This window comes from Podarcis liolepis (genome assembly GCF_965112155.1).
Source record: "Podarcis liolepis genome assembly, chromosome: 5".
Classification (NCBI taxonomy): Eukaryota; Metazoa; Chordata; class Lepidosauria; order Squamata; family Lacertidae; genus Podarcis; species Podarcis liolepis.
This window is the reverse complement of record NC_139556.1, coordinates 67,221,322-67,249,241: the sequence shown is the minus strand read 5'-3', so window position 1 is coordinate 67,249,241 and position 27,920 is coordinate 67,221,322. Positions and strand designations below refer to the sequence as shown.

At 45.9% G+C, this 27,920-nt stretch overlaps 2 protein-coding genes and 1 long non-coding RNA gene across 4 annotated transcripts in view; 1 reads left to right on the top strand and 2 right to left on the bottom strand.

Annotated features, from left to right (window-relative positions):
- The window catches only part of RAB6B (RAB6B, member RAS oncogene family), a 61,415-nt gene extending 50,821 nt beyond the window's left edge, over positions 1-10,594 (bottom strand). Inside the window, exon 1 of the mRNA XM_083506654.1 lies at positions 10,196-10,594. Within this exon, the coding sequence (XP_083362780.1) occupies positions 10,196-10,265 (70 nt within the window). The 5' untranslated portion in view covers positions 10,266-10,594. The remainder of the gene's footprint in view (positions 1-10,195) is intronic.
- LOC310708397 lies at positions 1,910-23,116 on the top strand. Its single transcript, XR_014526996.1, has 4 exons — positions 1,910-1,998; positions 8,362-8,635; positions 13,904-13,973; positions 22,949-23,116. It is a non-coding gene; the product is annotated as an uncharacterized lncRNA (long non-coding RNA).
- SLCO2A1 (solute carrier organic anion transporter family member 2A1) overlaps positions 23,117-27,920 on the bottom strand; it is a 59,128-nt gene continuing 54,324 nt past the window's right edge. For both annotated transcript variants that reach the window (XM_083506444.1, XM_083506445.1), the window contains exons 11-14: positions 27,469-27,638; positions 26,428-26,492; positions 25,698-25,818; positions 23,117-24,040 (exon numbers count right to left, since the gene is read on the bottom strand). In XM_083506444.1, coding sequence (XP_083362570.1) covers positions 23,920-24,040; positions 25,698-25,818; positions 26,428-26,492; positions 27,469-27,638 — 477 coding nt within the window. In that variant the 3' untranslated portion in view covers positions 23,117-23,919. The remainder of the gene's footprint in view (positions 24,041-25,697; positions 25,819-26,427; positions 26,493-27,468; positions 27,639-27,920) is intronic.

Below are 27,920 nucleotides of genomic sequence, written 5' to 3'. Positions count from 1 at the left end.
TATGGAAACATGTTGTGCTGCTAAATGCACACACATTACACATGTTATGGGAATGTCAGCATACTTACAGATTTTGGGAGGGAACTGTGTGTCAAATATCAATGAGAGGGTGAACTCTGAGACTTTCCTCAGGGTTGATCTGGTTTAACTGGATTGAGGAAGATATTTGTGGAGAACAAAAGTCTTTAGTTAAGATCCCATTGATAACGGCTACAATAATTTGGGCTCGCAGATGGAAAAACCCAGAAGCTCCATCCATATGGGAATGGATACTTGAAGTGCTTAGAGTTGGCAGAAGGGACACTTTGACAGATTGATCCATTATGAGAAATGGAAGCACCAATAATGTAAAGTTTGCTGGAAGGTGGTTGTGTTTTGTAAACTATTCAAACATGAATTATGGAAATAGCAGACTGAAAGGGACTTTATTTCTGTAAATTGTGAATAAAAATGTTATGAAAATAAAACCACTGTTGTTTGTTTACAAGATCTGGAAATAAATCAGTTTGTTTTACTTGTCCTAGCAATTCATTGGGAATTATATTTTCATATTTTGAGAGGGTTTTTAAACCTGCCCTTCAGTGCATACCGCATAAAAAATCCACCCATAAACTAAACATTGTGTTATATAAAAACACCATGTGAAAACCACATTATAACCTCTAAGGGGAACAGTAATAATCAAAGCACAGACATTAATCAACTGCAGACTGAAGTTAAAATGTCTTAAGAGCTCCACCCAAAAAACAACAAAAATGGTACCATTTCCTCATGTGTGGTGCCATAATGAAAAAGGCCCTGCCCCTGCTATCTGTGAATTTCTCAAATCTTACCAAGAGGCCAAAAAGCAAGGCCTCAATGGATGTATCCTGATCACCACATCAATAATTGATTCACAAGGTCAATATATCTTAAGGTGTTCGGATGCTCCCCTTACTATCTTGAAAGCCAGTGTGTTTAGAGTGTCAGACTAGGGCCCAGAAGACTGGGATTTAATACCCACTCAGCCATGAAGCTTACTGGGTGACCGTGAGCCAGTCTTCGCCTGGGTTGTTGCAAGGAGAAAACAGAGAAAAGGAAAAGCATGCACACCACCCTGAACTCCTTGGTAGAAAGGTGGGCTAAAAATGTAATAAAGCATCCATCTTGAGTTACTTTCAAATCATAGGTGCTGTTCCATACTGTGAAGGCATCTCACAGTTTACTCCAAAGAAATTAGAGAGGTATTGATTACTCTGATCATCATGGAGCAAATCAGAGGTGAGGGGCAAATTCACAATAATGGGAGTGGGTGGGTGTCTTTTCTTCACTTATAAGATTATATCAACAAATTGAGTTTAAAGTAAGCTAACAGGACATTTTCTCTCCACACTGGTAATCGCTAAAGAAAAAAAGTGAATGGCATTAGTGCCACAAGATGGTTTTGACAGCTTACAATTCCCAACTCCCGCCACACCCTGAGCACCTTCCCTGAAAATCATCATGACATGCAATAAATATCCCAGGACACATTTGGATATTATTTTTCATACTGCAGTTCTAGTTCTAGTCACCTGAGTCACATTTGCTGAATTTGCAGTACAAGCTGTTCACCTCTAGCAGCTATGCTATGCCACATCACTGAACAATATTCCCATAGAAACGTGCTACAAGCAGACACTAGCAAGGCTATGCTTGCAATTGTCAGACATAGGTCTTTACCAGGTGCTCGAATGCAAATCTGTTTGTCAGTCTTGCTTCCTCCCCCAAATGCTTTCTGCCTTGTATAGCTAACTTAAAACACAATCCATACCTTTATGCAATTAAAGAGTACCATTTGTTGCCTCGCCCCACAAGTTCCAGAACTGTTATGTCCAATGAGAAACTAAGCAAGTTTGTGGATCCGTGACGTTACAGGCATCAGCCAGTCAGCACCCAGTGCACACCCAGTTTCTCTGGGAAATTCAAAAGAACTGTTTCCCCCAGAACTCAACCCTAGAGAAAACCATACCACAGCATGTGAGTAATCCCCACAACTTAAGCAATATTTTGTTTGTATGCAGCCAGTGTTATAGGTAGCCAACTTCATAAAGAATAAAGGCATTAAAGTCTTAATATGAATAAAATCTAAGAGCAGCCCTTCAGAATCAGCACTATACACACAAATTATCAAGCTGCAGGATATAATAATCAGCTGTGTAAAAGTTCACCATAGAAATATATCTGGTGAGTCTACAATTTGGTGATTAAACTAAAGGTTTGAATTTTGACCTCACAGCAAGTAAGTACCACAAATTACCTTGATTTCCAATACTTCAGGGGCCAGTTTTCACCCTCTGGCATCCAGGGCCGCAGTAGCGATGTTTGCCCTGGATCTCCCACACCTGTACAAGCCACCTTTCAACTGTGTGTGGAAGGCTATTGTTATTGTTCAGGGCGCCGACTTATAAAAATATTGGGGGGGGGGGGCCCATACCGGAGTCCATACTGGCGGCAGGATGGCAGTGGTGCTTTTGCATGCAAGAACCGGCCTGCCCTCCCCAGGCTTCGCGCTGGGAGGCGGCCACCCCCTCCTACCAACGTCACCTTAGCCGAACCCAGAAAAAAAGCCCTGCTCCGGTGGCGGGAACTCCCGTCCCCTCCATTCTCCCCTCACCCCGGTCCCTCGCTGGCGACGAATACGCTGTTCCTCGGCCCCGCGGCTCCATTCCTTTCTAAAGTCCCGCCGCTGGGGGTCTTCCTCTGACTGACCGACCTGCCTGCCCCTTCTCAAGAGCTCCCGGTCATTTTGGGAGGCGCGCGCCGGAGTCCCCTGCACAGTTTTTGGCAAGGTGCCTAATAATTTTCTTAAATTATTGGGGGGGCGGAGCCCCCCCAAACGAATTTGTGAGGGGGCTCGGGCCCCCTCAGGCCCCATGGAGTCGGCGCCTATGTTATTGTTCATTATTATGGTATGCATTTTTGTGTTTTCATATTGTAAACCACCCTGTGATCTTCAGGTGAAGGGTGGTATAGAAACTGAAGTAATCATTTCCTGGAGCAGCACTACATTGGGCACCAAGACAAAGGCCAACTCCCAGGCTACTGTGGTGGCCAAATATGCCTGAGGCAGCGCATCGTTGTAAGAGGTGATACATGACAGGCCACTTTACCTCAGACCGAAAGCTGGCTCAGCATGTTGAGTATAAAGCTAAAGTATATCTGCTGCACATACCTCTGAGAGAGGCAGGCTAGGAGTATTTTTGTCTGTGGGGTCAGACTTCCACCACCATCACTCCTCAGGAGAGTCATCATCCCCAACAGCCATACAGTGCAAAAAAAGCTTTTGGAATATATACAGCACAAGCATGTCCTATTGCCAGCCATTTCTGAAGGTTGGAACCCTTTCCCCTTTTCTTTAGGGCTATCATACTTCTTCCTTCCAGAAAAGACACAAACTTGCTAATAATCCATCTTCCTGCTTTGTTGCCTTTGTTATCAAGCCCTGCCAAGCATCCTGCTCTGGGACAACACACACTAAAAATCACGTGTTTTTTTTATAAGAAATGGTCCAAAACCTGAGATGTCACAACCATCACAACCCTAATAAATAGCTCTGTGCTGTGCATGCAAAGACTCAATTTTCAGAATCATTCCAAAAACCTGAGCCCCACTTCCCTTGCTAGGGCATATACATGGTTATATAAAAGTTTAGCATCTTACCCACCATTTTTATATTAATTCCTCTCTGAACAGTACATAGAACCAAGGAGTCACCTGCATGGAGGCGACTATAAATAAGATTGGGTGGGAGGAACTAAGAGTGTGAAATGAGGCTTGTTAGTGCTTTAATCAACCCTCACTTAATATTCCAATCAATAACAGTTCATTGCGAAGGTTCCCGATACTGGGAGGCACAGTCAACTCAAATAGCCTAGTTGCTTTGGTCAGTATTATCTAATGAGCTACAAACATTGTGCTACTTTCTACACATTGCTATACAGAGCAATCCTATACGTGTCTATTCAAAAGTGGGCCTCACTGAGTTCAATGTGGGCAAGTGGGTGTAGGACTACAGTCATAGCCATCTGGCAGTTAGCCAGTGGCCTGGATCAAACAGCAACAATTCCTTCTAAGTGAATAAGATGGTTTGTCAAATAACCACTAAAGAGCACTTGGTGATACTTGAACATGCAAGCATGCAGGCTGGTAATAAAAGAGATCACAGGATATACATCTTGCTGTATAACTAAATGCAGCTTTGCAAATGCTAAAGGTCTAGGGCAGGCATCCCCAAACTCGGCCCTCCAGCTGTTTTGGGACTACAATTCCCATCATCCCTGACCACTGGTCCTGTTAGCTAGGGGTGATGGGAGTTGTAGTCCCAAAACAGCTGGAGGGTTGAGTTTGGGGATGCCTAGTCTAAGGCAATCTTCCCCAACTTGATACTCTCCAGGTGACTGGGCTATAATTCCCATTATCCCTGACAATTGTCCATGCTGGCCAGGACTGATAGAGGGCACCAGCTTGGGGAAAGCTGGTTGAAAACAAAACACAAACATGCTTGCAAAAAATCAACTCTGCAGGCTCATTCAGATCAGGGGAACAGGGAATCCACCTCGCTGTGTGTGACTTAAACAAAAGGATGCTCAAAGTGAGCATTTCTAAGGGTATGTGCACACACTTTGCGCCACATCTATAGGGAAAGTGTGGAGTCTTTGTTCCTAGGTAGTGATGCATTTCACGCTATCTACTGGAGCAGGGGATAATGCCATACATCAGTAAAGAAGAACTTGTGGTCCTCCAGATATTACTGGACTACAACACTCATCACTGGCCATGCTGGCAGGGGCTGATGGGAACTGGAGTCCAACAACACAGGTCACCAGTTCTCCACCCCATCATACATTAACCTGCCTCAGAGACCTGGCCAGGAGAGACTCATCTCTTTGTGCCTGATTCTTGCATCAGTTAAGAAAGCCTCAGGATGTCCTGCCAATATGTGGGTCAGCAAGCACTTCCCCCTCTAGATGGTTGGCAGTGGGCGTGGTTCACAGGGAACTGTGCAATTCAAACTGCATTCTGAATGCATTGCGTAAAAACCACGTTGCAGAGAAGAGAAGGCAAATGACCTTGGCACCAAACAGGCAGCAGCGTTTCAGACAATTGTGCTGGTTTTATATTATTGATCAAAAAAGAACTTTCAGCTGATCAATTTTTTCCATCTGTGATTATTTCCCTGCCTCCCACTCCCAGTTTCACAGCACCATTACCTGTCCTCAGGGCAAAAAAAGGCTAGAGCAATTGGCTTTGGCTTTCTCCTCCCTTATCTGTCTTCTCTGACTGTTGCATCTGCCTGTTGCATTGTGCTTTGAGCTTCATGTCTGCTGCATGTTTATGGGCTTCCAAAGATTAAGCTTGAGATGGAGGCCCCTGAATATATCTGTTACCTTGCTATGAAGACCTTCAATGCCATCCATAGGCATATGCTCCTGAGTGAAAGGAGGAACCACATAGATTGGAAGGATCAAGGGACTAACTATTTGGTTCCTCTAGAACAGGAATGAGGGAAACACCAGGATTCCAACCCCTATCAGCCCAGCAGAGCCAATGGTCAGGATTGAAGAGAACTAAACTCCAGCAGCATCTGGGGGGACCACCGATTAGCCATCCCTGACCTAGAAAAATAGTCCATTTTTAAAAGAGAGTCTTTCCACCTTTATTGTTTTTTAAAAAAGAAATTTTGAACTAGCCGTTCTTCAGCACATTGCCTTCAAGAGGACATGGCAAGCAACTCAATGGGGTGGTTTTTACTGAGCTTGCTTCTGTGCTTTTTATCAGCAGCAGGAATCTAGCAGGCAAAGCTTATACTGACATAGAGATCAAGCTGCAGAGAAGGTTTCTTCACCTTCATACCAGCTGCTATTAATGGCACAAGGAGCAAGCCCAGAAAAAGGTATGGCAGCCTTACAAGGAATGTATTTGAAAGAAAGCCATCCTGCAATTGTCTGACTAGCTTAAAAGATTTCTTGAAGGAAAAGGAATACTGTACTGTCCCATTCATATCTTCTTTGAAAGATGGGAGAGACAAGAGAAAACCAAACTAGGAATGGCTTAGTGATTTTTTTTCTTCCATGAAGATAAACCAAGATGTTAAAATATGCATCTATTTAAATAAATCAGCATGAGTCAGCCTCTGCAAGTCTGGGGTCCTCCAGATTTTGTGACTACAGCTCCCATCAGCCCCAGCCAGCAAAGTGCTGGGAAATAAAATCCAAAACACTTGGAAGGTCATAATATTGGCAGAAGGCCAGCACATGTATAGAAGGAGTGATCCTTCTTAATTCTCAAGAGATGATGCCAGGGACATTAGCTTGATTTGGAAGAGTAGGAAGTAGTGTGGCCATTTCTGCACTACAAATATAAGCCAGTTTCAAGTCTACTTAAGTGCCTCATGACATAGTCATAGATTTGGGGGCTGCAAGGGGATTACAGCATTGTTTCAATGAGTTTAGGTAGGCATTTATTCCAAGGAAAAATGTTACAACAGCATATTCATTAGAGATATGCACTAATGGAAAGAGCTCCTGATGTGGACACCTAACAAAGACACACAAATAGGAAGCAATGGTTTAAAAGCATTTGATCAAGAAGATGAACATTAGTGTACTAAATTTCAAAAGGGAAAGGTTCAATGGGATGGAGCTAAGAATGAATCGGCCTACCACACCACTTGCCTGATTAAGCCTCTGACCATTGTGTTTACAGAGATGAGTGCCCTTCCTTTCTTGTAGTAGACACTACTTAGTTTCTTGAAAGAGTTGCAAGCTGTGGAACTCAAACGTCCTTGAAACCATGCCCTCGCAGGTAGAAAGTTAGCAGGTGCTGAAGAGGATCCAGTGCTGAAGACTGCAAAACTGATAAAAATTTAAATGGGGGAGGTGAAGAACTAAGTATTTTGAGGGCAGCTGCCTCAGATAGCAATTCAGGGGGTCCAAAGAACCACAGGTCAACACGAAAATGCCAAAGACATCTGAAGGGAGCTAAAGCTAGAAGTCTCTCAGCCAAGATGGTGAACTGGGAATGCTTGGTTTTAGAGGATGGAATCAACATAGCAAGCATAACGGAAACATAGTGAAATGAAGAGAACCAGTAGGACATGGTTATCTCCAGATATAGAGTCTATAGATGGTGTAGCTCTGTATGCCAAAAGGGGCATATTCCTATACAGAGTCATTGTGGGTGGTGATACAGGACCCTGAAAGTAATTTAGTACTGGTATGTGCTTTCATCCCCCTGATCAAAATGCTCAGGGAGATATTGAAATGGTATCAAGGAAGTATCCAAAAGAGGGAATGTTGTAGTTATGGGTGACTTCAACTACCCTCACATAGATAGTTTACATATGTGTTCCAGTCATGAGAAAGAGATAACATTTCTAGAACCCTAAATGATTGAGTCCTAGAACAATTGGTCACAGAACCAACTAGAGGGGCAATGACCCTGGACCAAATCTTGAGTGGCACCCAGGGCCTGATGTGAGATAATAAGAGTTATTGAGCCAGTTGGGAGCAGTGTCCATAGTGCTATTAAACTAAACATACATGCCAAGGAAATCCAACATGGTCACATTTGACTTCAGAACATGAAACATCCCCCAATGAGGGGACAGGTAAGGAAGCTGAAAGGCAAAGTCAAGAGGGTCAAATTACTTCAAAATGTTTGGGAGTTGTTTAACACAGTATTGGAAGCTCAGTTAAAGTGTATGCTGCAGATCAGGAAATATACCATGTGTTAGGAACTGCGGGGCAGATAGTAGTGATTAGAGGGGAAGTCTAGGCCTAAGACAAAATAGAAACTGACAAGTCGCCAATTCCGGATGGCACCTGAGAGTTCCCAAAGAGCTCAAAACTTCTAACAAAAAAAAGGAGGTGTCCTTCAATCAGTCTTCATACCCCCAAACTGGAAAGTACCCAATGTAACACCACTTTTCAAAAAGAGATCTGGGAGCCTCCTGGAAATTACAGGCCTATTAGCTTAATGTCTGTCCCAGGTAAAATGGAGAAAGCATAGAAGAACAAGCCTTGCTGAAGTACAGCAAGCATGGCTTCTGCAAGCGTAAGTCCTATCACAAGAACCTCTTAAAGTTCTTTGAGAGTGTCAACCAGCATATTGATAGAGGTGATCTAGTTGACATAGTTTACTTGGACTTTCTAAAAGCTTTTGACAAGATACCTCTCCAAATACTTCTGAGTGAGACTTCTATGAGGAAAAGGTTGCAATGTTTGGGACTTTTTGGTTTAGAGAAAAGGCAAGTATAAAAGGAGATGCGATAGAAGTTCTCTCTGCGCGCTGTATGGTGAAAGTGGATAAAAAAATGTTTTTCTCCTCTCATAATACTAGAACCCTTGGACATCCAATGAAGCTGAATGCTGGAAAATTCAAGACAGAGAAGAGAAAGCATTCCTTCACTCAGAGCATTGTTAAACTATGGAACTCACACCCACAGGAGGCACGGATAGCTACCAATCTGTATGGCTTTAGAAAAGGATTACACAAATTATTGGAAGAAGAGGCTATCAACAGCTACTCGCCACATTGGCTATGTTGTACCTCCACTGTGTGAGGCAGTATGCCTCTGAAAACCAGTTGCTAGGTATACCAGTTGCTACCACAGGTGAATGAGTGCTATGGTGCCCATGCACTGCTTGGGGGCTTCCTGCAGCCATCTGGGTGACTGGCCTAGTTCAGCAAGCTCTTCATACATCTTAAAGCTTGCTCCCCAAACATAGGGTCATGTATGTGGCTACCCAGCAGCGGGAGAGGAGTTGGGGAGGCACATCAGGTTCATAGGCAATATGTCATTTGCCAGGAGGGCAAATAGTGGGAGGGGCCTTCTGATGCTCTTCCCAGAAGCACCTGACACTAGTCTACCCTATGGGAAGTGAGATGCCTGAACAGGTGGATCTTTGATGTGATGAAGAGCAGGGCTGTATACATTCAGAGGCACTCCAAGATTTCACACATTCCAGAGGTGAAATTCAGATTCTGAATTGGGCAAAGGGAGAGAGGAGGAGGAGAATGTTCATTGAGAACTGCTATATCCTTTTTTTATTGTAAGCTATAATATTGTAAGAGACTTAAAGTCGAGTCCATGAAATGCCTAGGAAAGTAAAGCAAAACAGATCCTGGAGGCTGAGGTTTCAGCCCTGGGGCAGCTGCCCCTCTGATCCCCCTTGGGGTTGCAAATTGGACCAGGCAGATGGACACACATGCAGAAGGGGTTCTGGCTACTCTCCTCCCATCTCAGCTAGCTGGGGACCTCTGGACCAGTGAAGGGATGGGGGCCAGAAATGGAAAGCTGGGAGAGAGCATCTTCAGGTGGTGCTGGCTATTGGCTCTGCCTTCAGAGCCTGGGCAGGTATCTATCTAGCCACTGGGTTTTAATAGGGAGGGGGGGAGGGGAAGACTCAGTCTTGGCAAGCAGCAGGGTGTGTCCCGGGCCTCGTTTCTTTATTTGCGCAAATCCTTGGGGGGGGGGGACAGAAAAAATACGCCTCGTTAGGAATTTGCCTGTTTGCACGGTGGGCAGGGAGAGAGAAGAGAGATGACATCTTCAGATAGCCCTGGGCTGGCTACTTCGACACCTCCCCCCCCCATTCCCCATCTATTTTCTAAAGGTGGTGGTCCCCCCCCCAGTCGAAAAAAGGGCACATTATCGTCTCCTTGTATCCCCAACAAGGGCGGGGGAGGAGACTCAGTTCTCCAAAAAGGCATCCAACCCATGCGATCTAAAGCTGCTCCGCGTTATCATTCCAGCGCCACTTTGATCTTCCCGTTTTCTCCTCCTATACTGCAGGCAGCAATTCCTGGGCTAGAAGGCTCTCCTCGCCCACCCCACCTCTCCGTGGCCATCCTCTCCCTCCGCACCACCCAAGAGCGGCGTTCTCACCCACCCGGCCCCACAGATCAGACGGCAAAGCCGGAAAGGGGGGGGGGGGAGGCGGGCGGGCGCCCAGCGACAGAAGCGCTCCCGCCGGCAGAAGTTGCCGCAATGCAAGAGGCAAGCGCGGGCACCTCGAGTCCATTGCGGAGCGCGGGGCGTCGCTCCGGAGGCTCCGCCACCGCTTCCCCCTCGCGGCCGAGGGCTTCGCGAGAAGCACCTGCCGCAGCACCCGGCGCCGCCGCCCACACCCTTTGGCCAGGAAGGGCGCCGCGCCCGACGGCTCCCACTCACCGCTTTGCTCCCCGAGGAAGACCAGCTTGAATTTCCTCAGCGGGTTGCCGAAGTCTCCTCCCGCGGACATGGTGCCTGGCTCCGGGGAGAGGGCAGGGCGGAGGCGGGGGGGCAAGCGGGCGCGGCTGCAGGCGGCTCCGTCGGCTCGGGGAGACCGGTCGCCTTGGCCCGTCTGGCAGGCTGCGATCTGGGCGCTCTGCAGAGGGGGAGCCGCCCGAGCGGGGCGCAGCCTGCGTCGGTGGCCGGGCAAGGGCGCGCGTCCACGGCGGAGAAGCAGCGCTGCTGCTGCTGCTGCTGCTACTGGAGATGCCGGAGCCGGCTCTGCCCCTGTCGGCTCTCGCCCTGCCTCGCCTCTCCCGTCCGCGGCGGCGCCTGCGCTCTGCCCCTTTCCCGGCTACTCTGATGTCATGCTGGAGCAGCCAGCAAGCCAATGCGGTGCTGCAGGAGAGAGAGAGGGAGCGAGCGAGAGGCGCGGGTGGGGACGTACCAAGACGAGCTTGCTGGAGGGGCGGGCCCGTCTGGAGGGGGCGGGCCCGCGCCGGGGGGGGACCTGCTGCACCTCGCCCGTCGGGGCCCAGCACGCGACTACGTCTCCGCCGCTGCCTCACTCACAGCAGGTGTTTCTCCTCCCCACCCCCTCCCACACACTGCCCACCGGCACCTGCTGGGGCTGAGCAGGTGGGAAGGAAGCCACAAGTGTGTCTCTGCGGGGGGGGGGGGAGCAATTGGGCTGAGACAGATGATGAGATCATCCCCTTGCAATCCACGTCCATTAATCCGGAATTGCAACCTCCCGCTAGGTTTGCTGCGCTTTGATTCCTACAAATCCTTCCCAGGGATTCCCACCACTCTTAAGGGGGCTTTAGACGGCTGCCTTTCTTCAAAGGAAGGACCTTCGTTCAGGGGCGACTGAGCACCCGTTTTGCATGCAGATGATCCCTGCTTCAATCCCTGGCGTCTGCAGGCAGAGGTTGGGAATCCTGGAGAGCTGCTGCCAGTCAGAGCCACGCAAGGGTGCCCAACAGGGGGTCCTCCAGATGTTGCCCAAAATCCTATCAGCCAATGGTGAGGAATGATGGGGCCAGTAGTTTGGCAAGGTCTGGAGGGCAGCTGGTGCAGATCAGGTATCGTCAAACTTTTCAGAACCAGCAACGACTTTCAACCCAAACATGCATTTCTTAATATTTTACTGTATATTAGCATGGTATATTGGCTCCTGCCAACCTAGCAGTTCGAAAGCACGTCAAAGTGCAAGTAGATAAATGGCGTTTCCGTGCACTGCTCTGGTTCACCAGAAGCGGTTTAGTCATGCTGGCCACATGACCCGGAAGCTGTACGCCGGCTCCCTCAGCCAATAAAGCGAGATGAGCACTGCAAGCCCAAAAGAAGAAGAGAAGAAGAGTTTGGATTTGATATCCCGCTTTATCACTACCCGAAGGAGTCTCAAAGCGGCCAACATTCTCCTTTCCCTTCCTATCCCACAACAAACACTCTATGAGGTGAGTGAGGCTGAGAGACTTCAGAGAAGTGTGACTAGCCCAAGGTCACCCAGCAGCTGCATGTGGAGGAGCGGAGACGCAAACCCGGTTCCACAGATTACGAGTCTACCGCTCTTAACCACTACACCACACTGGCTCTCCGCGACTGGACCTAATGGTCAGGGGTCCATTTACCTTTTCCTTTAGCATGGTAGGAGTGCTCCTGTTGTGACCCACCAGGGACCAGACCCACTACCCCATAGTCACCTTTCACTGGGCACCCTTTACCTTACCTTTACCTGACCCACCAGTTGAAGACCAAAAGATAATACTGATCTAGATAGACCAATGGTCTGGTTATTTATAAGGCCACTAAGTAATGTTTCTAACCATCTTCTGTGTTGACAGGGCAGGGTGGACAAAGAACTACCGTACATACTGCATTTTACCCCTTTGGTGTCTTCATTTCTGGGATGCCATCAGGGCCCAAGATCTACATCCTCATGGAAGGGGCAGAGAGATAGTGGGAGGACCTTGAATGAAAGACAGGAAAGTGGAGATCTCTCAGGGTGAGAGGCTGGAACTGCCCTAAGACCTCCAGGTATAGGGTGGTAAATAAATAATAAAAAATAAAAAATAGGAAAGGGAAGCTGGGAGCTGGGAGGGAAGGAACTGTCATTTTTGGTGGGGGTGGAGTTATGAGCTAATTCTGTACAGAGTTTAGACACTTGTGCACTATTTCTGCCCTTTAGATATCCTGCTGCTGATTTTCCTCTCCCTCATTTTTCTCAAGGCTGTTTTTGTTAGGTAGTGCATTTTATAGCTGTACCCAATGTAAGTCTATTATGAGACTGCATTTTGCAGGGGTTGCGGATTTCATTGCCTGAATGAAATGGTGTATAATTTGTCATTGCTGCTTAGCATGGCTTCATTATGTATTGCTTATGATTATGAACTGTATTTATATAATTTAGGTATTGTATTGTATTTACTTGATATATTTATATCCTGCCTTTCTCCCAAGTTGGGATTCGAGGTGGCTTGCAATCCTTAAAAACATCAATTATAAAATACAGAATAAGAAAATCCCAAACAGGTTAAAAATAATAATCATGGCTGGGCAAGGACTTCTTGTGAACTGATTTGGCAGTGCAATGAGACATCCTGGCTGGTGGGCACAGTAGCAGAATGACTAGGTACCCCAAAATCACAGAAAGAGAAAGGGCTGGCTAACAGACACCTGTCCATCTTCTATCATAATTCCCTACTCACTCTATACTATATTTCCCCGTCCTGTAACTGCCAGAATTATTCTTTTCTTCCCACGCAATACTAGCAGCCCCCAATCACAGAATCCGACAATAAGCGAATCCACACTCACTCACCCACCAGTCCTGTAAGGGTGCATTCTAGGATAGAAGCCTCTTGAACCTTGCTTGCCTTCCCCTAATTTAAGCATAAGAAGATATATTAGAAGTCAAATATACCCTTCCTAAAGGAATGCCTCTCTCTTGCCAAGGAGTGTCCATCAGTCAAACACAACCCAATAAAAGCAAAATAAAATAAACAGTAAAGGGGTGGCACCATTGTCATAACCCCAGAAGAGCACCCCAAAAGGTGCTTATTTAATAGCCTACAGCTAGGTGTCACCCAATAAGTCACAGGTGTTTCCTGTCCCCCCCTTCTTAGGATTCTGCCAGGACTTAGCAAAGCAAAGGCTGTAAGGTTGCCATGGAAAGGGTAGGATGGAGAACTAAAAGCTGCTTCCCATCTCCTGCACACCTTACAGCAACCAGTAAGTGTCTTCATGTGATATCTCATCCTTACAAAGAATCCTGGTTGCATGCACCATTTTCCTTTGAATAATGATATCGTTGTTTATTCTACATCTCGTGGTGAAACTTGGGCAACAGATTAAGATAAAACATTATTCTGGATCATGCACAATTCATCCATTTGGTTTTGGGCTCACTGTCAGGCCGGACTGGGGAACCTGCAGCCTTCCAGATGCTGTTTTTGGACTTTGATTTTTGTCAGCCCTGACCATTGGCCACATTACCCAGGACTGACCGAGCCTGGAGTGCAACAGTGTTTGGCCACACAGTTTCCCCACTTAAAGAGAAAGCTACTGGTAAATGGGCTTGTCTATGCTGCTTGAAGATTCCTAAGGGCTCTGGCATCATAGGGAAAGCACAAATATATGCTTTCTTTCATTGTTTGTTTCCTGCAGGCTACAGGAACAAATATACTTTAAAAACAATAACACAATGATAGATTGTAAAGGAAAATGCATATTTTAGGTAAGGTTACCAGACGTCCCTGTTTCCCAGGGAAGTCCCCGAATTTACAAATCAGTCCCCTGACAAAATCCATCTATTTAGTAGGAAGTTGAAAAGTGTCCCCGGATTCATTGAAAAAAAATCTGGTAACCTTAATTTTAGGTAATCTTATCCTCAGCCAGCAAAAGACTCTTTCCAGCATTTTGCCATATGCTTTGATCAGTATAATTGAAAGTGACTTGAGTGATGAACTAAGGAGACATGTTCAGTGGCTTAAGTCTGCACTATTAGGTCCTTCTCCTTACCCCCAAATATTCAGACCACAATCTCTTTTCATGAGTGCCAGATCATCTTCTGAAATAGATCCAGGAGCTTCCTCAAGTTTTGTGCTCTTTGTGAATTATATATGTATTTACTAGTAAGATGCCTAGCAAATGGTGAAAATGTGTCTGGAAGCATGGTCATAAAAGTGGGGAGGGAGTGCAGCTCCCAGTTTTCTTTTGTTTCCAGCATAGAGATAGGATAAAGATTAGAGAAATTAGGAGCTGAAGCTTCTGGTACTCAGCTGACATTTGGCATGATGCTTCATGTGTACACATATGTTGGTCTCCTTCCAAGTCTTCAAGGGAATGTTGGATTGGCAGTGGCACCCATGTTTAATTCAGGACCGTAAGTTTCCATCAGAGTTGTACAGGGACCAGAACTGGTTTCCAGCGGGCTTTGCTCCACATAGCTTTCCTCTACAAATAAAATTGGCCTCCTTTCCAAAGGAGTGGAAGGTTTTTAATGTGCTCTCAGTCCTGACTGGGAGCCTACTTCTGTTAGTCCCATATCATGCCACCTTTGGGGGAGATTTTTGGCTGAAAACTGATGTAGGGTTCACATACAGATAAGAAGAAGAAGAGTTTGGATTTGATATCCCGCCTTATCACTACCCGAAGGAGTCTCAAAGCGGCTAACAATCTCCTTTCCCTTCCTCCCCCACAACAAGCACTCTGTGAGGTGAGTGGGGCTGAGAGACTTCAGAGAAGTGTGACCAGCCCAAGGTCACCTGCATGTGGAGGAGCAGGGAATCAAACCTGGTTCACCAGATTATGAGTCCACCACTCTTAACCACTACACCACACTGGCTCCCATAAGAAGCATGGTGATGGATCAGGACGCTGTGTGGCTGCTTTTCCTTCAAAGCAAAAGTTTAAATAACACTGCATGCAGTTGGACCCTAATAGGCATATCATTTCTTTGCTCCTATCAGAGCTCTCTTTAAAAAAACCCAAGGTGTAAGCATGCTGTTTGTAAAGCATGAATAGTTTGATCCTTAGTCTAAAGTATGTTCTGCGCTAACTGGTGAAAAAGCTTTAATAAAGCTAGAATCATTGCACATACTGAAGAACAAGCTTTGCTGAACAGTGAAGAGGGCTCAGCATTGCTTCACCAAAGGGAAAATTGCCCCTGACTCACCAATCAGAATTGTTTGAGAGTGTGAAGAAACATATTGATAGAAGTCATTTGGCAGGGATTTGATACCAGGGGCTCCTTTTGAGGTTTTAACAAAGCCGCTAACCAAAGTGTGAAAAGTGAAGGCAACGGGGGTGGGGAGAAAGGTGATGCAAAGGAAGTAGAGATTTATATTGCAGCTGGTGCTATTTTTTCATAAATGATCTGAGGCTGGGCACTAGGGTGAGCAGTGAAGCTGCTCAATTGTGTTCCGCCACAATTTATTCTGGATAGAGTAAACCCACGTGGTCCATGAAGATCTCTAAAAGCACTGGAACCTATGCCCTTCCAAATGTTACTGGACTCTCAATTCCAGCCAGCCAATGGTAGTCCAGCAACATCTGGAGAGCCACAGGTTCCCTGTCCCTGCCTAAAACTATCCTGCCAAACAAAAGGGCAAATGAGGTTCATATATAAGCAAAATGATGCTCATTGTGGTAAAACACTCCCAGCATATATTGGCAATATTTTGGGTTGTGTATAACTCAGTGAAAATGTCACATGTTGCAATAGTGACGAAGTCCATTTCTGTGTGAGGGATTATTAGGAAAGTGATTGAAAATAGGGTGGCCAGTATTGCAATGGGGACCCTGTGGTTCCACAGAGAAAACACTCTCAATGCATAGTGAACTCGTGGAATACACTGCCACAAGATATGATGTTGGTCCCTGGCTTAGATGGCTTCAGAGGGGGACATATATATATGTACACAAATGTACAACTGATGCGAAAAGAGGCTTCTAAGCAGTTTACAGAATATAAAAACCAGTTACACAACATTATTAAAATACTTAATTGAAAATGCGCCAAATTAAAATGCGCAATAAAATTGTACCATATAAACATCCACAATTAAAATACGTGGTTAAAACAATCCCATTAAATCACAGCAAATAAAACAAGAGACTCGGTTCAAGAGATCAAGCAAATGCTTGCATGTGTTGAGCATCCTCCGGCCAAGGAAGGGTCTGATAGCAATTCTTTATCGTCAAATGCGCTTACTTACAGCAGCTCTTAAGGTATCGCAGACACATATGCTTCTAGCATCCAGGTCTAGGCAGCTGTTTCCAGGTCTGTGCCCTGTGAAGCAGTTGCAGCAACAGTGGGACCATGCTCCCCCCCCCAATCTTATGAACCCTCATCTGATGGGGTTTGCGCATGTAACCTGAGGCTTTTACACAGAAGCCATCGCTGTTCTTCCATCTTCAAGCGCCACCTGGTTCTAGGAGACAGGGCAATGGATGGTGGGGATTCACACCTCACCTGGACAGCCTCTTCTTCTGCGTCTGACACATTCTGCACCTCCACCTCTGGCTGCTCTGACCCGTCCTCTTTTCCTCTTTCTGGTTCCTGCTTCATGAGCAGCACCAAACCCCATACAGGTACATTGCTTGTCTCCTCCCTGGCCCCTTGCTTCTGCCACACATTCACCACAAGGACAGCAGATCCCGGATTTAGATCTTTATTTCCCCCTTGTTCCTGGTGTTATTTCATCACTCGCTCCTTCTTCCCTGGCAGGGAGTGGGGGCGCCATTTTGAGGTTCGCCTCAGGTGCCAAAATGTATTGTGCCTCACTTTTTATACCCCCCTGATCAGTTGGTCCTAATGTTTGTTGAAGAAGCACTCAGGAATGACCCTGCGAAGGAAGCAATGGCGTCAAGCTCTTGGAGAGTGCATTTTCATCAGTAAAAAGGGAGAGTGCTTTAATTCACTTTATTAGTGCTCTTAGCAGTCCCTGTCAAGGACAGAGGGCAGTATTATTATTCAGATGAGAATGTGAGGTTGCAGTATCGTGACTTTGCTTTTCGAAAGACATCTACTATAGCAAAACTGGGACCTGGATGTTAATTCAGACCAGAACCTTCCTTCCAACCCTGAATGACCGACTTCTAATTTTAAAGGCTGATCTTTCCATCCTCCCACTTTGAAATATGATCTTACGATTTTGGCTTTGTTCTTCATTGAAGTTTCCTAGATAGGAATAAATCTGGGAGGGGGCTGGAGGGGGTCCCAGGTTTAGTTCCTGGCATCTCCATTTAAAAAGGGCCAGGTGTCAGGTGATGGGAATAAGACAGGCTGAAGACCCCAGATAACCGCTGCATTGCCAGTACTGGGCTAGACAGTCTGATCTGCGCTAAGGAAGCCTCCAGTATTCCTTACTATCTCAACCATGCTGCCCATGAGCAAAGCTTGTAAAATCACAAAGCAGCATTTTATTGGGAAGCCAGTTCCTCTACAAACTAAATTACAGTATACTTTGCAGAACCCAGACTGCTAGATTCTGAGCTCCACACAAGACCTAAGTGCCTTTAATTTATTTATTTCGTAAAATGCATACACTGCTTGATTGCTGTTGGTTTTTTTTAAAAAAAACCCCTCAAAGCAGGTCCCACTTGCAGTTTTAAAACTCACTAAAACCAGCACTCCAAAAGGACTATATCATCATAATTTAAAGTTAAAACAGCTTGTGAAGTCCTAAACAGTGCTCTCCCCCCCTAGAAAAATAGGTGATGGTTCTCACCATGCAATTGTTACAGTAAGTGCCACACTTTTTAACAAAACAAAAAAAGAATGAGGGGGTGGTACTGCATACCCTTGAGTAACCCCTGGAAAAAAGCACTAAATGATTTTTAGCTCACCAAATTGCCATGTCCCAAGTAACCAGGCCTGCCTCAAAGTAAAAGTACTTTTTAAAACCTCAAGTAGTTGCCAAATAAGATCTAGGCCCATCTGACTGATGAATGAGCTCGTGTCTGCTTGCTAGATTTATAATATTTAGCAGTACATGTTTAGCAAGCATATTAAGGTCTTGTCTGATCTGCCTGAAAACCCTGCATCTAAGAGATGCAGCAGGCCAGAACTGGCAAAAATTGGTCTTCAGCATCAGCCGCTCTCACGTACCACCGCCATACCGGTCTGTTGTTATTGATCCTATGTGTTGTGGCATCCAGTCAGGTGAATGAGGTGCGGAAAATGCCTACCTGCTTTCCAGGAGAGCCCTATCCCTTAGGTGTAGCTATTGCAAAATAGGCCATTGTTTGGGGAGCTGATGGGAACACTGGTGTGGTCGGCTAAGGCTATTATCTTACCAAAAAAATCTTGTCTGACTAGCCTAGCAGCCTCTTCTAGATTCTAACCTTCACTTGATACGGGATCACATTCCTGGAAGGGATCTAAGTGTATCATCCAGACAGACCCTCCTAAGCACATAACAAAATTTTGAATAGCTGTGGCTTTTCCTTTTCACTATAGCAATGATGGAAGAAGTTACAGTTGAGGGGCTTTTCCTTTCTATGCGAAGCCTCAAGGTAGCAGACTCTCCTCTCCACACCTAGACCTTGTATTTTCAGGGCATATCTGGGCTAGAAACTTTTATAGGCTATGTACAGTGCAACTGTCATGATTCCCCCAAATAAAGGATGGGGAACCTGTGGGCCTCTTGGTCAGGGGTAGCCAACACAGTGGTCTTTAGGTGTTATTGGACTCCATCTCCCATCAGCCCCCAGCCAGCAGGGTCCATGGTCAATGTCATAGACTGGCTGGATGCAGAGGAGTGTTGGGAGGCACCAGCTGAGGAACTCCCAGGGGAAGAAGACTCAGAGCCAGGGGATTGGTGGTGGGACAGTGATGAGTGGTCAGAGGGAGAAGACTGGGAGGAAGAGGCATCGGAAGCTGGAGAGGTAACAGGGTGTAGTGAGCAGTGAGCAGTGAGCGGCCATGACAAAGAGCAGTCCCAGAAGTGGAGGCTCTTCTTCACTAGTCAGGCTGGTGAAGAAACCGGGGTGTCTCCCCTTCCTGCTGCGACTAGTTCCCCCCTCCCCTGGTCTCCCAAAACCAGAAGAGGTATGAAGAGGTAGGCGCAGAGACAGGCATGGCTATGGCGTCTCAGATTGCTTGGGAAGGATCTGGGGGAAGAGAGCTATGGGAAGGTGTGAATTTCAGTCCCCACAACTGCCTCATAGGAGCAAGATCTACCAGGACAAGTTGCTGTGTTCACTGGGCCCAGCCTCCTGAGTCAACCTGGTTTCCTTGAATAAAGAGTTAATTTCACTGATGCCGTGTGATTGACTGCTGACCTCACACCCACTGCTGACAGTCAAGGATGATGGGAGCTGTAGTCTAGCATCATCTGGAGAGCCACAGGCTCCTCAGTCCTCCCTTAAGTTACAGCCTACATAATTTGGATTCATCACGGATCCTCCCAATAGCAGGTTTGTGAAATTTGCTTTCCTAAAAGGCTTAGAAACCCAACCAGCCAGCCAGCCAGCCAAATGCACCTGGAAACAAATCACAGTTGGAAATGAGCTACTGGCTGATGCTCAGTTTCCTCTGCAATTTTATTCCTATTGCTCTGCGGCAAAAAAGCCCCCAAAACAACCCAAGCCATAATAATAGCGGGTGCTCATGGGGGAAAGAAACAGCTGGCAAAAATCATAAGGAGACGAGTAAATGCAAAGAAGGTTAAGTGAGTTGCTATGATTGACTGGTTATAAATATATGCCTAAAAAGCTCTTGTGACTCTGAGTAAGCAAAACTTTGCCTTTGGGATGTGAAGAAGGGCAGTGGCATCTGCTGGAGCTTGAAAGGAGAGGCCAATCAGTCATGGCCATGCATATAGGGCTGGAAGTTGCTCAAAGGTCATTCAATTCCAGGCTCTCCCATTCTAAGGATACAGAAAAGATTATCTTAGATGTTAACTGTGGTGCGAATTTCTATAGGCAGCTTGAAAATGGGTGGGATGGGTGGCTCTTGAACCCAGACCTCCAGCAGCCAGTCTTTGGCACCTTGTCTTCTAGGCTCTCATCAAATCAGCCAGAGGAGGCTCTGAGGATAAAGGGGGCCACCGACTGCATAGCCTAAACACTGTCACAAGAGCACAAGAAGAGCCCTACGGGATCAGGCCAAACCCCCAACTTGTCCAGTATCTTGTTCTCATCTGGAAAACAGATCCTATATGAGAAACCACAGGCAGGACCTGAGTCATTTCCCAGCAACTGGTATTCAGAGGCTGATTGCCTCCAGCAGGGGGACATAGCCATATCATGGCTAGTGCTCTTGACAGCATTGTCCTCTAGGAATTGGTTTATTCTTTCAAAGTTGTCCCAAGTTGGTGACCATTCACTACACCTTGTGGGAGCGAGTTCCATAGATGAACTAGGTGCTTGTGTGAAGAAGTACCGGTACTTCCTTTTGTCTGTCCTCATTCTTTCAACCTCCAGTTTCATTGGATGTCGCCAGATTCTAGAGTTATGAGAAAGGGAAAAGAAACCTCTCTCTGTCCGCACCAACTGTCCCCTACACACACTAACTGTCTGGTCAATAGGAACATGCCAGCTTATAAAACTTTCTCATACAAGGGCACAAAGAGGACAAAAAGTTAAGTTTATGAGTGAGGAGTCTGAACAACACTGGGACTGCAGGAGGTGGGCAGGGGGAGTTTAACTCTCTCTCGCCACCTCAGTCATGGTACCAATGGAGGCTTCCCTCATGCTGCAAATAGCAGCTTGGGGGGGGGATTTCATCAGAACTCCAGCCAGGGTTGATGGCCCCTGAGCAATATGTCCACCACCCCTGACCTACCCACCAATGATGTGAAAATGGTGGCAGCCTGTCCCCAGCTTTGCTTGCTATGAAATGCGCCCTTAAGAAACAACAGGATAGATATTAATTGTGCTTAATGTTGTGTGTACACTGCTTCTCAAGCCAGGGGTGAGAGTGCATTGGATGCAGAGGAGGAGGAGGAGCAGAAGGGAACAGACAGATGGGTCGTTTTGCCAAAATGACTCTCAAACTACCCAGTAAAAGTATCCCCAGTAAACTACCAAGTAAAACTATTTTGTGATGATTGTTAGAGAAATTGCAGAGAAGTGGCCGACTAAGGAGATACCTTCCCGGGCCATTAAGATGTTCTCCAGCAGTCACCTGTTGATTCTGTTCACCCTGTCCCGTTCACTCTCCAATCAATATTTGGATCAGATTTGAAGGAGGGGTTGAAGTCATGACTTGGAGCAAGTATTAGTGGGCAGTATTAGTCTAGAATGGACCAATGGGCTGACTCTGTACAAGGCAACTTCACATGCTCCCAAAACCAATCCACAGCAATATATGCAAACTAGCCACTAGAGGGAGACAACTGCACTCTGCTGACCTGAATTATACAACTTCAGGCAAAGTCTTCTCACAGGTCCGTTTATTGCCCTGGGCGTCAGTCAAACCTTCATCAAAACAGAACCCAGGGTGGCTTAAGTATCAAGGCAGGGATACGTGATCTTGTTAAACTGAGTAGATTGAACTGCAGACTTGCAGGAGAGAACAACAGGATGGTGGAAGCACAACTATCCCTCCTTTGAGGAAAACACGGTTTTCATACTAATTTGCCAGAGGAATTCAATGTACAAGAATGGAGAGAACACGCTGCTCTCTTTTTTTCCACCCTTTTGTTCTTAGGGATTGCAGCTGAGCTCATGTAAGAGCCATGCTGGCAGAGGCTGATGGGAATTGTAGTCTAAAACATCTGGAGGGGGCCAGATTGGCAAAGGCTGCTCTAAGTCAAAGTTCCCAGCCCACAAACACTGGTCTTTTCACCCAAACATTTTCTGTTTTACAAAAGGCATTAACAGTGCAGTATTACACAAGATAGAGGGACGCAGGTGGCGCTGTGGGTTAAACCACAGAGCCTAGGACTTGCCGATCAGAAGGTCGGCGGTTCAAATCCCCGCCACGGGGTGAGCTCCTGTTGCTCAGTCCCAGCTCCGGCCAACCTAGCAGTTCGAAAGCACATCAAAGTGCAAGTAGATAAATAGGTACCACTCTGGCGGGAAGGTAAACGGCGTTTCTGTGCGCTGCTCTGGTTCACCAGAAGCGGCTTATGCTGGCCACATGACCCGGAAGCTGTATGCCGGCTCCCTTGGCCAATAAAGCAAGATGAGCGGCACAACCCCAGAGTCGGTCACGACTGGACCTAATGGTCAGGGGTCCCTTTACCTTTACCTATTACACAAGTTTACTCAGAAGTGTGTTCAGTGGGGCTGACTCCCATGTAAGCAGGGCCGGCCTGATAACTTTTGGTGCCTGAGGAAAGGTATGTCACTGATACCTCCTCCCTCAGATCTGGGCCTGTGTCCTGGCAGGGAGGGAGGAGATCAGTGGCAACACAGCTCCCCGCCTTCCACTGCAATGCCTTGCATCTTCCAGTGCCTCTTGAACATTATCTCACAGGGTAGACCTGTGAGCTAAAAAAGTTATAGTGCCACCCAGTGGTACTTTGGTTTATAATGGCTAAATTTCAATATACCTAATCTACCATAAATCAGAGATGTTAAAGATGTTGGTTTGTTTGAGCCTTAAAAATGTAAACAAATTCTCCCCCCTTCCCCCTTTTTGGAGGGCAAAGTAATGAAACACAAGGTATTTTCATTTTAAAAATAAAGAAACTAAGGTACTTTCATCATCAGATATGATGCAATTTCCTGTATTTGAAACAAGCCAATCTGTTTTAGAGAGGATTCGCTGAATGGAAATTTTGATAAGCTCCATTCCATGTATCCCAAGATCAGACGTGGCATCACTATGGCAACGGAAAGGCCTGGAGGCAAGGAGAACGCTAGGAGTCTACTCCTTCAAACACATACACAAATAAATAGAGATCAATAAAAAGCGTGAAGAAATCAGGGGAAGTTGATTTTATTTAAAAATTCAATATACATATCACAACAACTAACTTTATACATTGAGTGGAATTTACGTCCACTCTACCTGTGTAACGGAGGAGAGGGGAGAAGAGAGAAGGCACAAAAGTGAGCTGGCCCAAGCAGAGTTATAATCCCCGCCTCTCCTCCTTGTTCCATACCTTGGTCAATCCTGGCATAACGTAACATGCTTGTTGGAGTCGTTCCATACAGGGAGCCGTTGGCAAACAAAAATGGTCGCTCCTCACCAACTTCAAATGCTATTTACACGGCTCTCTTAACTTCATCAGTTTTTGTGTGCCATTCCCATCCAAAGGACCTGCTTGCTTTTCCTCCAACCCATCTGACCTATCTCCTCAGAGGAATCCTCCACACGTTGAGCCTGTCACGGGGGCTGCAGAGTGCGTACTCTCAATCCCAAAGATGGCTTCCCTCGCTGTAATTTGCTGGCTGCCCCTTTTTCTTTCCGAGGCCTGGGGAGATTTTCAAGGCAGCTGCCTCTTGAAAAGGTTAGCCGGCTGCACTGGCTCTTTTTAACACTGATTAGGTGCTTGGTCACCAAGAGTCCTGTTTGTTCTTCATTTGACAACATGTCCCTTTAAGCTGAGCTACCCACGGCAGATGCTGATAATGCAGAGTTTTAAAAGTCCAGCTGCTAATATGAAATGGTTCCCTTACAGTTTTATGTTTATTTTTAAAAAACAAAAGGCACAAAGGCCGAGTATTGTTAGTAAATACAGGCATGGAACTAAATGGCCATTGAGATGGGTCTGGTTGCGGCGCTATACTAGGCCGGCGGCTTTGTCTTGCACGTTGTATTCCTTGTTCTTCGTCACCCTCCAGCCGATGACGGTTAAGAGAAGGATGCCAATGATTTTGTAACCCACTTGGAGGCCTAGGTATCTGTGCCAAAGAGAAAAGAGAAGCAGGAGGCGGACACAGTGAAACTTGAATGGAACAGACCTTGAGATGAAAGCAACCTTCTGTTTTAGAAAGGCACCCAGAAACAGACTGAGTCCTCAGGGACGCATGTGGAATGGTAATCGGGCCTTAGTAGACTAAGTACCCAGACTGCTAAGTTGGATTCTAGAAAACTTCAGACAAATTCACACATGCATGCAGTTGCATGAAAAGGAAGTTTCTGGCACTGGGTGTGTTCTCCTTTGTGGAGGGCAGGAGCGAGGTGGGGAATTGCACACCTTTGCCCTTTAAGCACCAACAACAGAGAATAGCTGACTGGGGCTGTCTAATGAAGCGCATTCAATCTTTGCTTTCTCTATGCTAAAGTCAAGTTCCCCATTTTGCAGGGGGGGGTGTGCCTTTTTAAAAATTACTTTTGCTTGGGCAGGTTTGCAGATGCCAGAGCCCTGCGGGAGCATGGCACCCACGATGAAAGCAGGAAGTCTGGGGATTGTGGAGAGAAATCCCTTCTCCTCCAGTTTAAATCTTGGAGCCAGACTTCCTAGCCTCAAAATAAAATAAAATTAAAGGGGGGGGGGGGGAGGTCACAACAGGAAGAGCTTCATTATTGCCTGGCACCGCTTCAAATTATTATTTTCAGCAGAGGCAGCTCTCCGATGCCACTGGGTGACAGTGGCGCGTATGTACAAATCCTATTTTGTTGTTGGCAAACACCCATCTATCCAAGAGAAAGGCCTTTGCAACAGTCCTCTGGGTGAAGGGGTCCTCTCTTAGGCAGTGATATGGAGATTTCTCTTCTAAGGAAAGGGAATGACTGCAGGGTTCCTAGGGCGTAGGCTCAGGGGGAATTCCTGGTGCGCTAGTCTGGTCCGTAGACCTGAGTCATGTAAGTCTTTCCAAAAGGATTTAATTTTTTTAAAGAAAAAAACCAAGAACCACGTAGAGGATGCCAAGATGTGTTCACGTATTGATGGCCTCAGGAGCTCAGATAATTGGGTCTCCCATGAAAACAATGCATTCCGTAATTCTCAGGTTCAGCAGGGAGTTTTTCTTTCTAAATCACAGCCTCAAGGCTCAGCATGATGCAGCTGTACACGCAGGTTAAGAGAGCAAGAATGGAGGGTGGAGAGGACGTGAAGATTCAGGCAGCAATCAAGCAAGCCTGACAAACAGCTGTCAGCAGGGATAACTGCAGCCATGGGCTCCAACATAAACAAAGCCACATTACAAGCAGGGAGCTGCCTTGCTGACCCTTCAGCCCTATTGATTCCTAAGGGTTAAAATAGACAGTGCTTCAGCTCGAGATCTATGCCCTAAGTGCAGGTGGCTTTCTGAACATGAACTGTCAAGCATGGCAGGGGGTGGTGGAAGGATTTGGAAGAGGAGTCTAGCTTTGAGGGTGGAGGACTTGAACACCCTTGTGCCAGCAATTTGCATTAGGAAAAAAACTCCTAGCCAAAGCATATCTGTCTGCACTGGCAATTTGTGTAGGGTTGGGGACTGAACTTAATGGGCATAGATGCGGAGCTAACGTAACATGTAACTTGGCCCCAGTTTTGCATCTGCTCTGCTGGGAGTTGATTTTCCGCACATCAGGTTTTTTACACCTCCCGGGAGATAAACTATACAGGTGGGTTACCTGCTGCGGAGGAAGTTATTGTCGTAGTACGTGCAAGATCCGCTCTTGTTGCACTGTTTCCTCCACCAGATGCACGAGGAGTCGATGAGGAAGCCAAAGAGGGCAGGAGCTGGCAGCCAGGCTTCAAAAGAAAGAAAAAGGGTCCAATTGCAGGCAAAGCATCTCCCCACTGCATCTCTCACAGTTAGTAATTTTTATTTTTTATGTATTTATTTATTATTATTATTATTATTATTTCTATACCACCCTTCATCTGAGGACTACCGTAACACACACACAGTTTATTATTTTTAAACATATTTTTATCAATTCTAAATAACAAACATCATATAAACTTAAACATTGAAAAGAAAAGTTTAAATGCAACTGTAACCTTTTCCATACTTTTTATACAATCAATACAACATCGAAATGTGGGATTTCCAACTCCCTTTTCTTCCCTACCCTCTCCATGGTTCCATTATTTTCATTATTAATTCATGCATGTACAAATTAAATTTTCCATCTATTCGTATCTAATTCTATCTTTCGTTAAAATATTGCAAATGTTATTTAGAATCCTGCTGATGTATCAGCCTGTATACAATGCTTTGATATATATGCAGTAAATATTTCCCATTCATCCCCCCCCCCACAGTTTAAAAGGTCATAGATTGCCCCATTGAACACAGCAGGATTTACTTCTGACTGTACATGTTTATTAGTCTTGCAGGTTCTGGCAGACACTCACCTAGCAATCTCATCAACAGGAACTGGACTCCAATGGCAAATGACTTTTCATCAGGATTCACCACCCTGAGTAGGATAAAGACACAGTATGTGAGATACTTTTGGCTCAAAAGCTAGTTGGTATTGCTCTGGGAGAAAGTTAAGAAGCCTGATGATGTTTTGTGGGTTCATGACACAATGCAGCAAGATTCAAAGCGGCCAGATCTTTCATACAGCAAAGCTGAAAATGTCCTGTCCACTTGCCATAAATCAGATCCTTGTCGTGTGGTGGCAGGTAAAACATTCTGAGGCCAGCTGAAGGCTAACCTTCCTTATTAAAACATATTCAAACAGCAATGTGGGACTGCAGATTTTCTTCCACTTTAGTGATGTTACGGGCAATTGACTATTTTGTGCTTCCGGGACATTTATTCCTTAAAAAAAATTTTTTTTATACACCACCCTATACCTGGAGGTCTCTGGGTGGTTCACAAACAAGACCACAACATATAAAATCCTCTTTTTTTGTGTCTGTGAGTCACCATTTTATGATGAGAAAGTTGGGGAATATATGAGAACAAATAAATATAAAAGCCTTTGGATCCCCTAAATTACAGGCAAGTCTTGCAGAGGTTATCTTCTTGTGTAGTGAAATGTGCTCTGGTCCTATGTTAGAAATGGACGACTCTGTTAATTTCAGTTTCTAATTTTTCCAGTCTTGAATTTAATTCATCCAGTTTCCATGTGTCTGTGATTATTTTTTTAAATCACATGAAAATTCACCCACATTTCTCCTGATATTTGCATCTGCACACAATTTTGCCTAGCACAAGCATTTATTTATTTTTTGCAGCAAAAGAATGGACATTTGTGCATGATTTTCACAGTTACCTGCATTTTCATATGCATTCTTTAGATGGCAAACTGCACTGCAAAATTCAAAGGTGTGGATTCGGAAGGAGAGCTGTCTTTTGGTTTGCATATTGATTCATTCACAATATGTGAATTGGAAGAGTTAATGTGAATTTCTCTCCCCATCCTCTGCCCTAATGTGCCTACTTACCTTAGCACCATCATGTAGAGAGGGTTGTGACACAGGCAAGCAACCAATGCAGCAAAGGAGATGAGGAAAATAACAGGCAGCAGCAAAGAAGCACAGCGGATTGGGCAGGAACCAGTCTTTGCTGAGGACTGGCCATTGCTGGTTTTGATACAGGAGCAGTTTGTGTAGATCTGGTTGGAATAGCAGAGGAGAAAGTCAACTTCATTTCTGGGAATCCATTTTGTTCAGGGAGGGACCACAAGGTCCGGTGCTGGAGCAGAGGATATTTGCAAGCAGAAGGCCACAGGTTTCAATTCCTGATGTCTCCAATTAAAAGGCTTGGGTAGCAGACAATGTGAAAACCATTTGCCTGGAAAGCCGCTGTCAATCAGAGCAGCAATTTGGTCATCAGGGGAGCGGGGGAATACACTTGTGGAAGGAAGGCAGTACTGCACTAATGTGACTGAGAATTC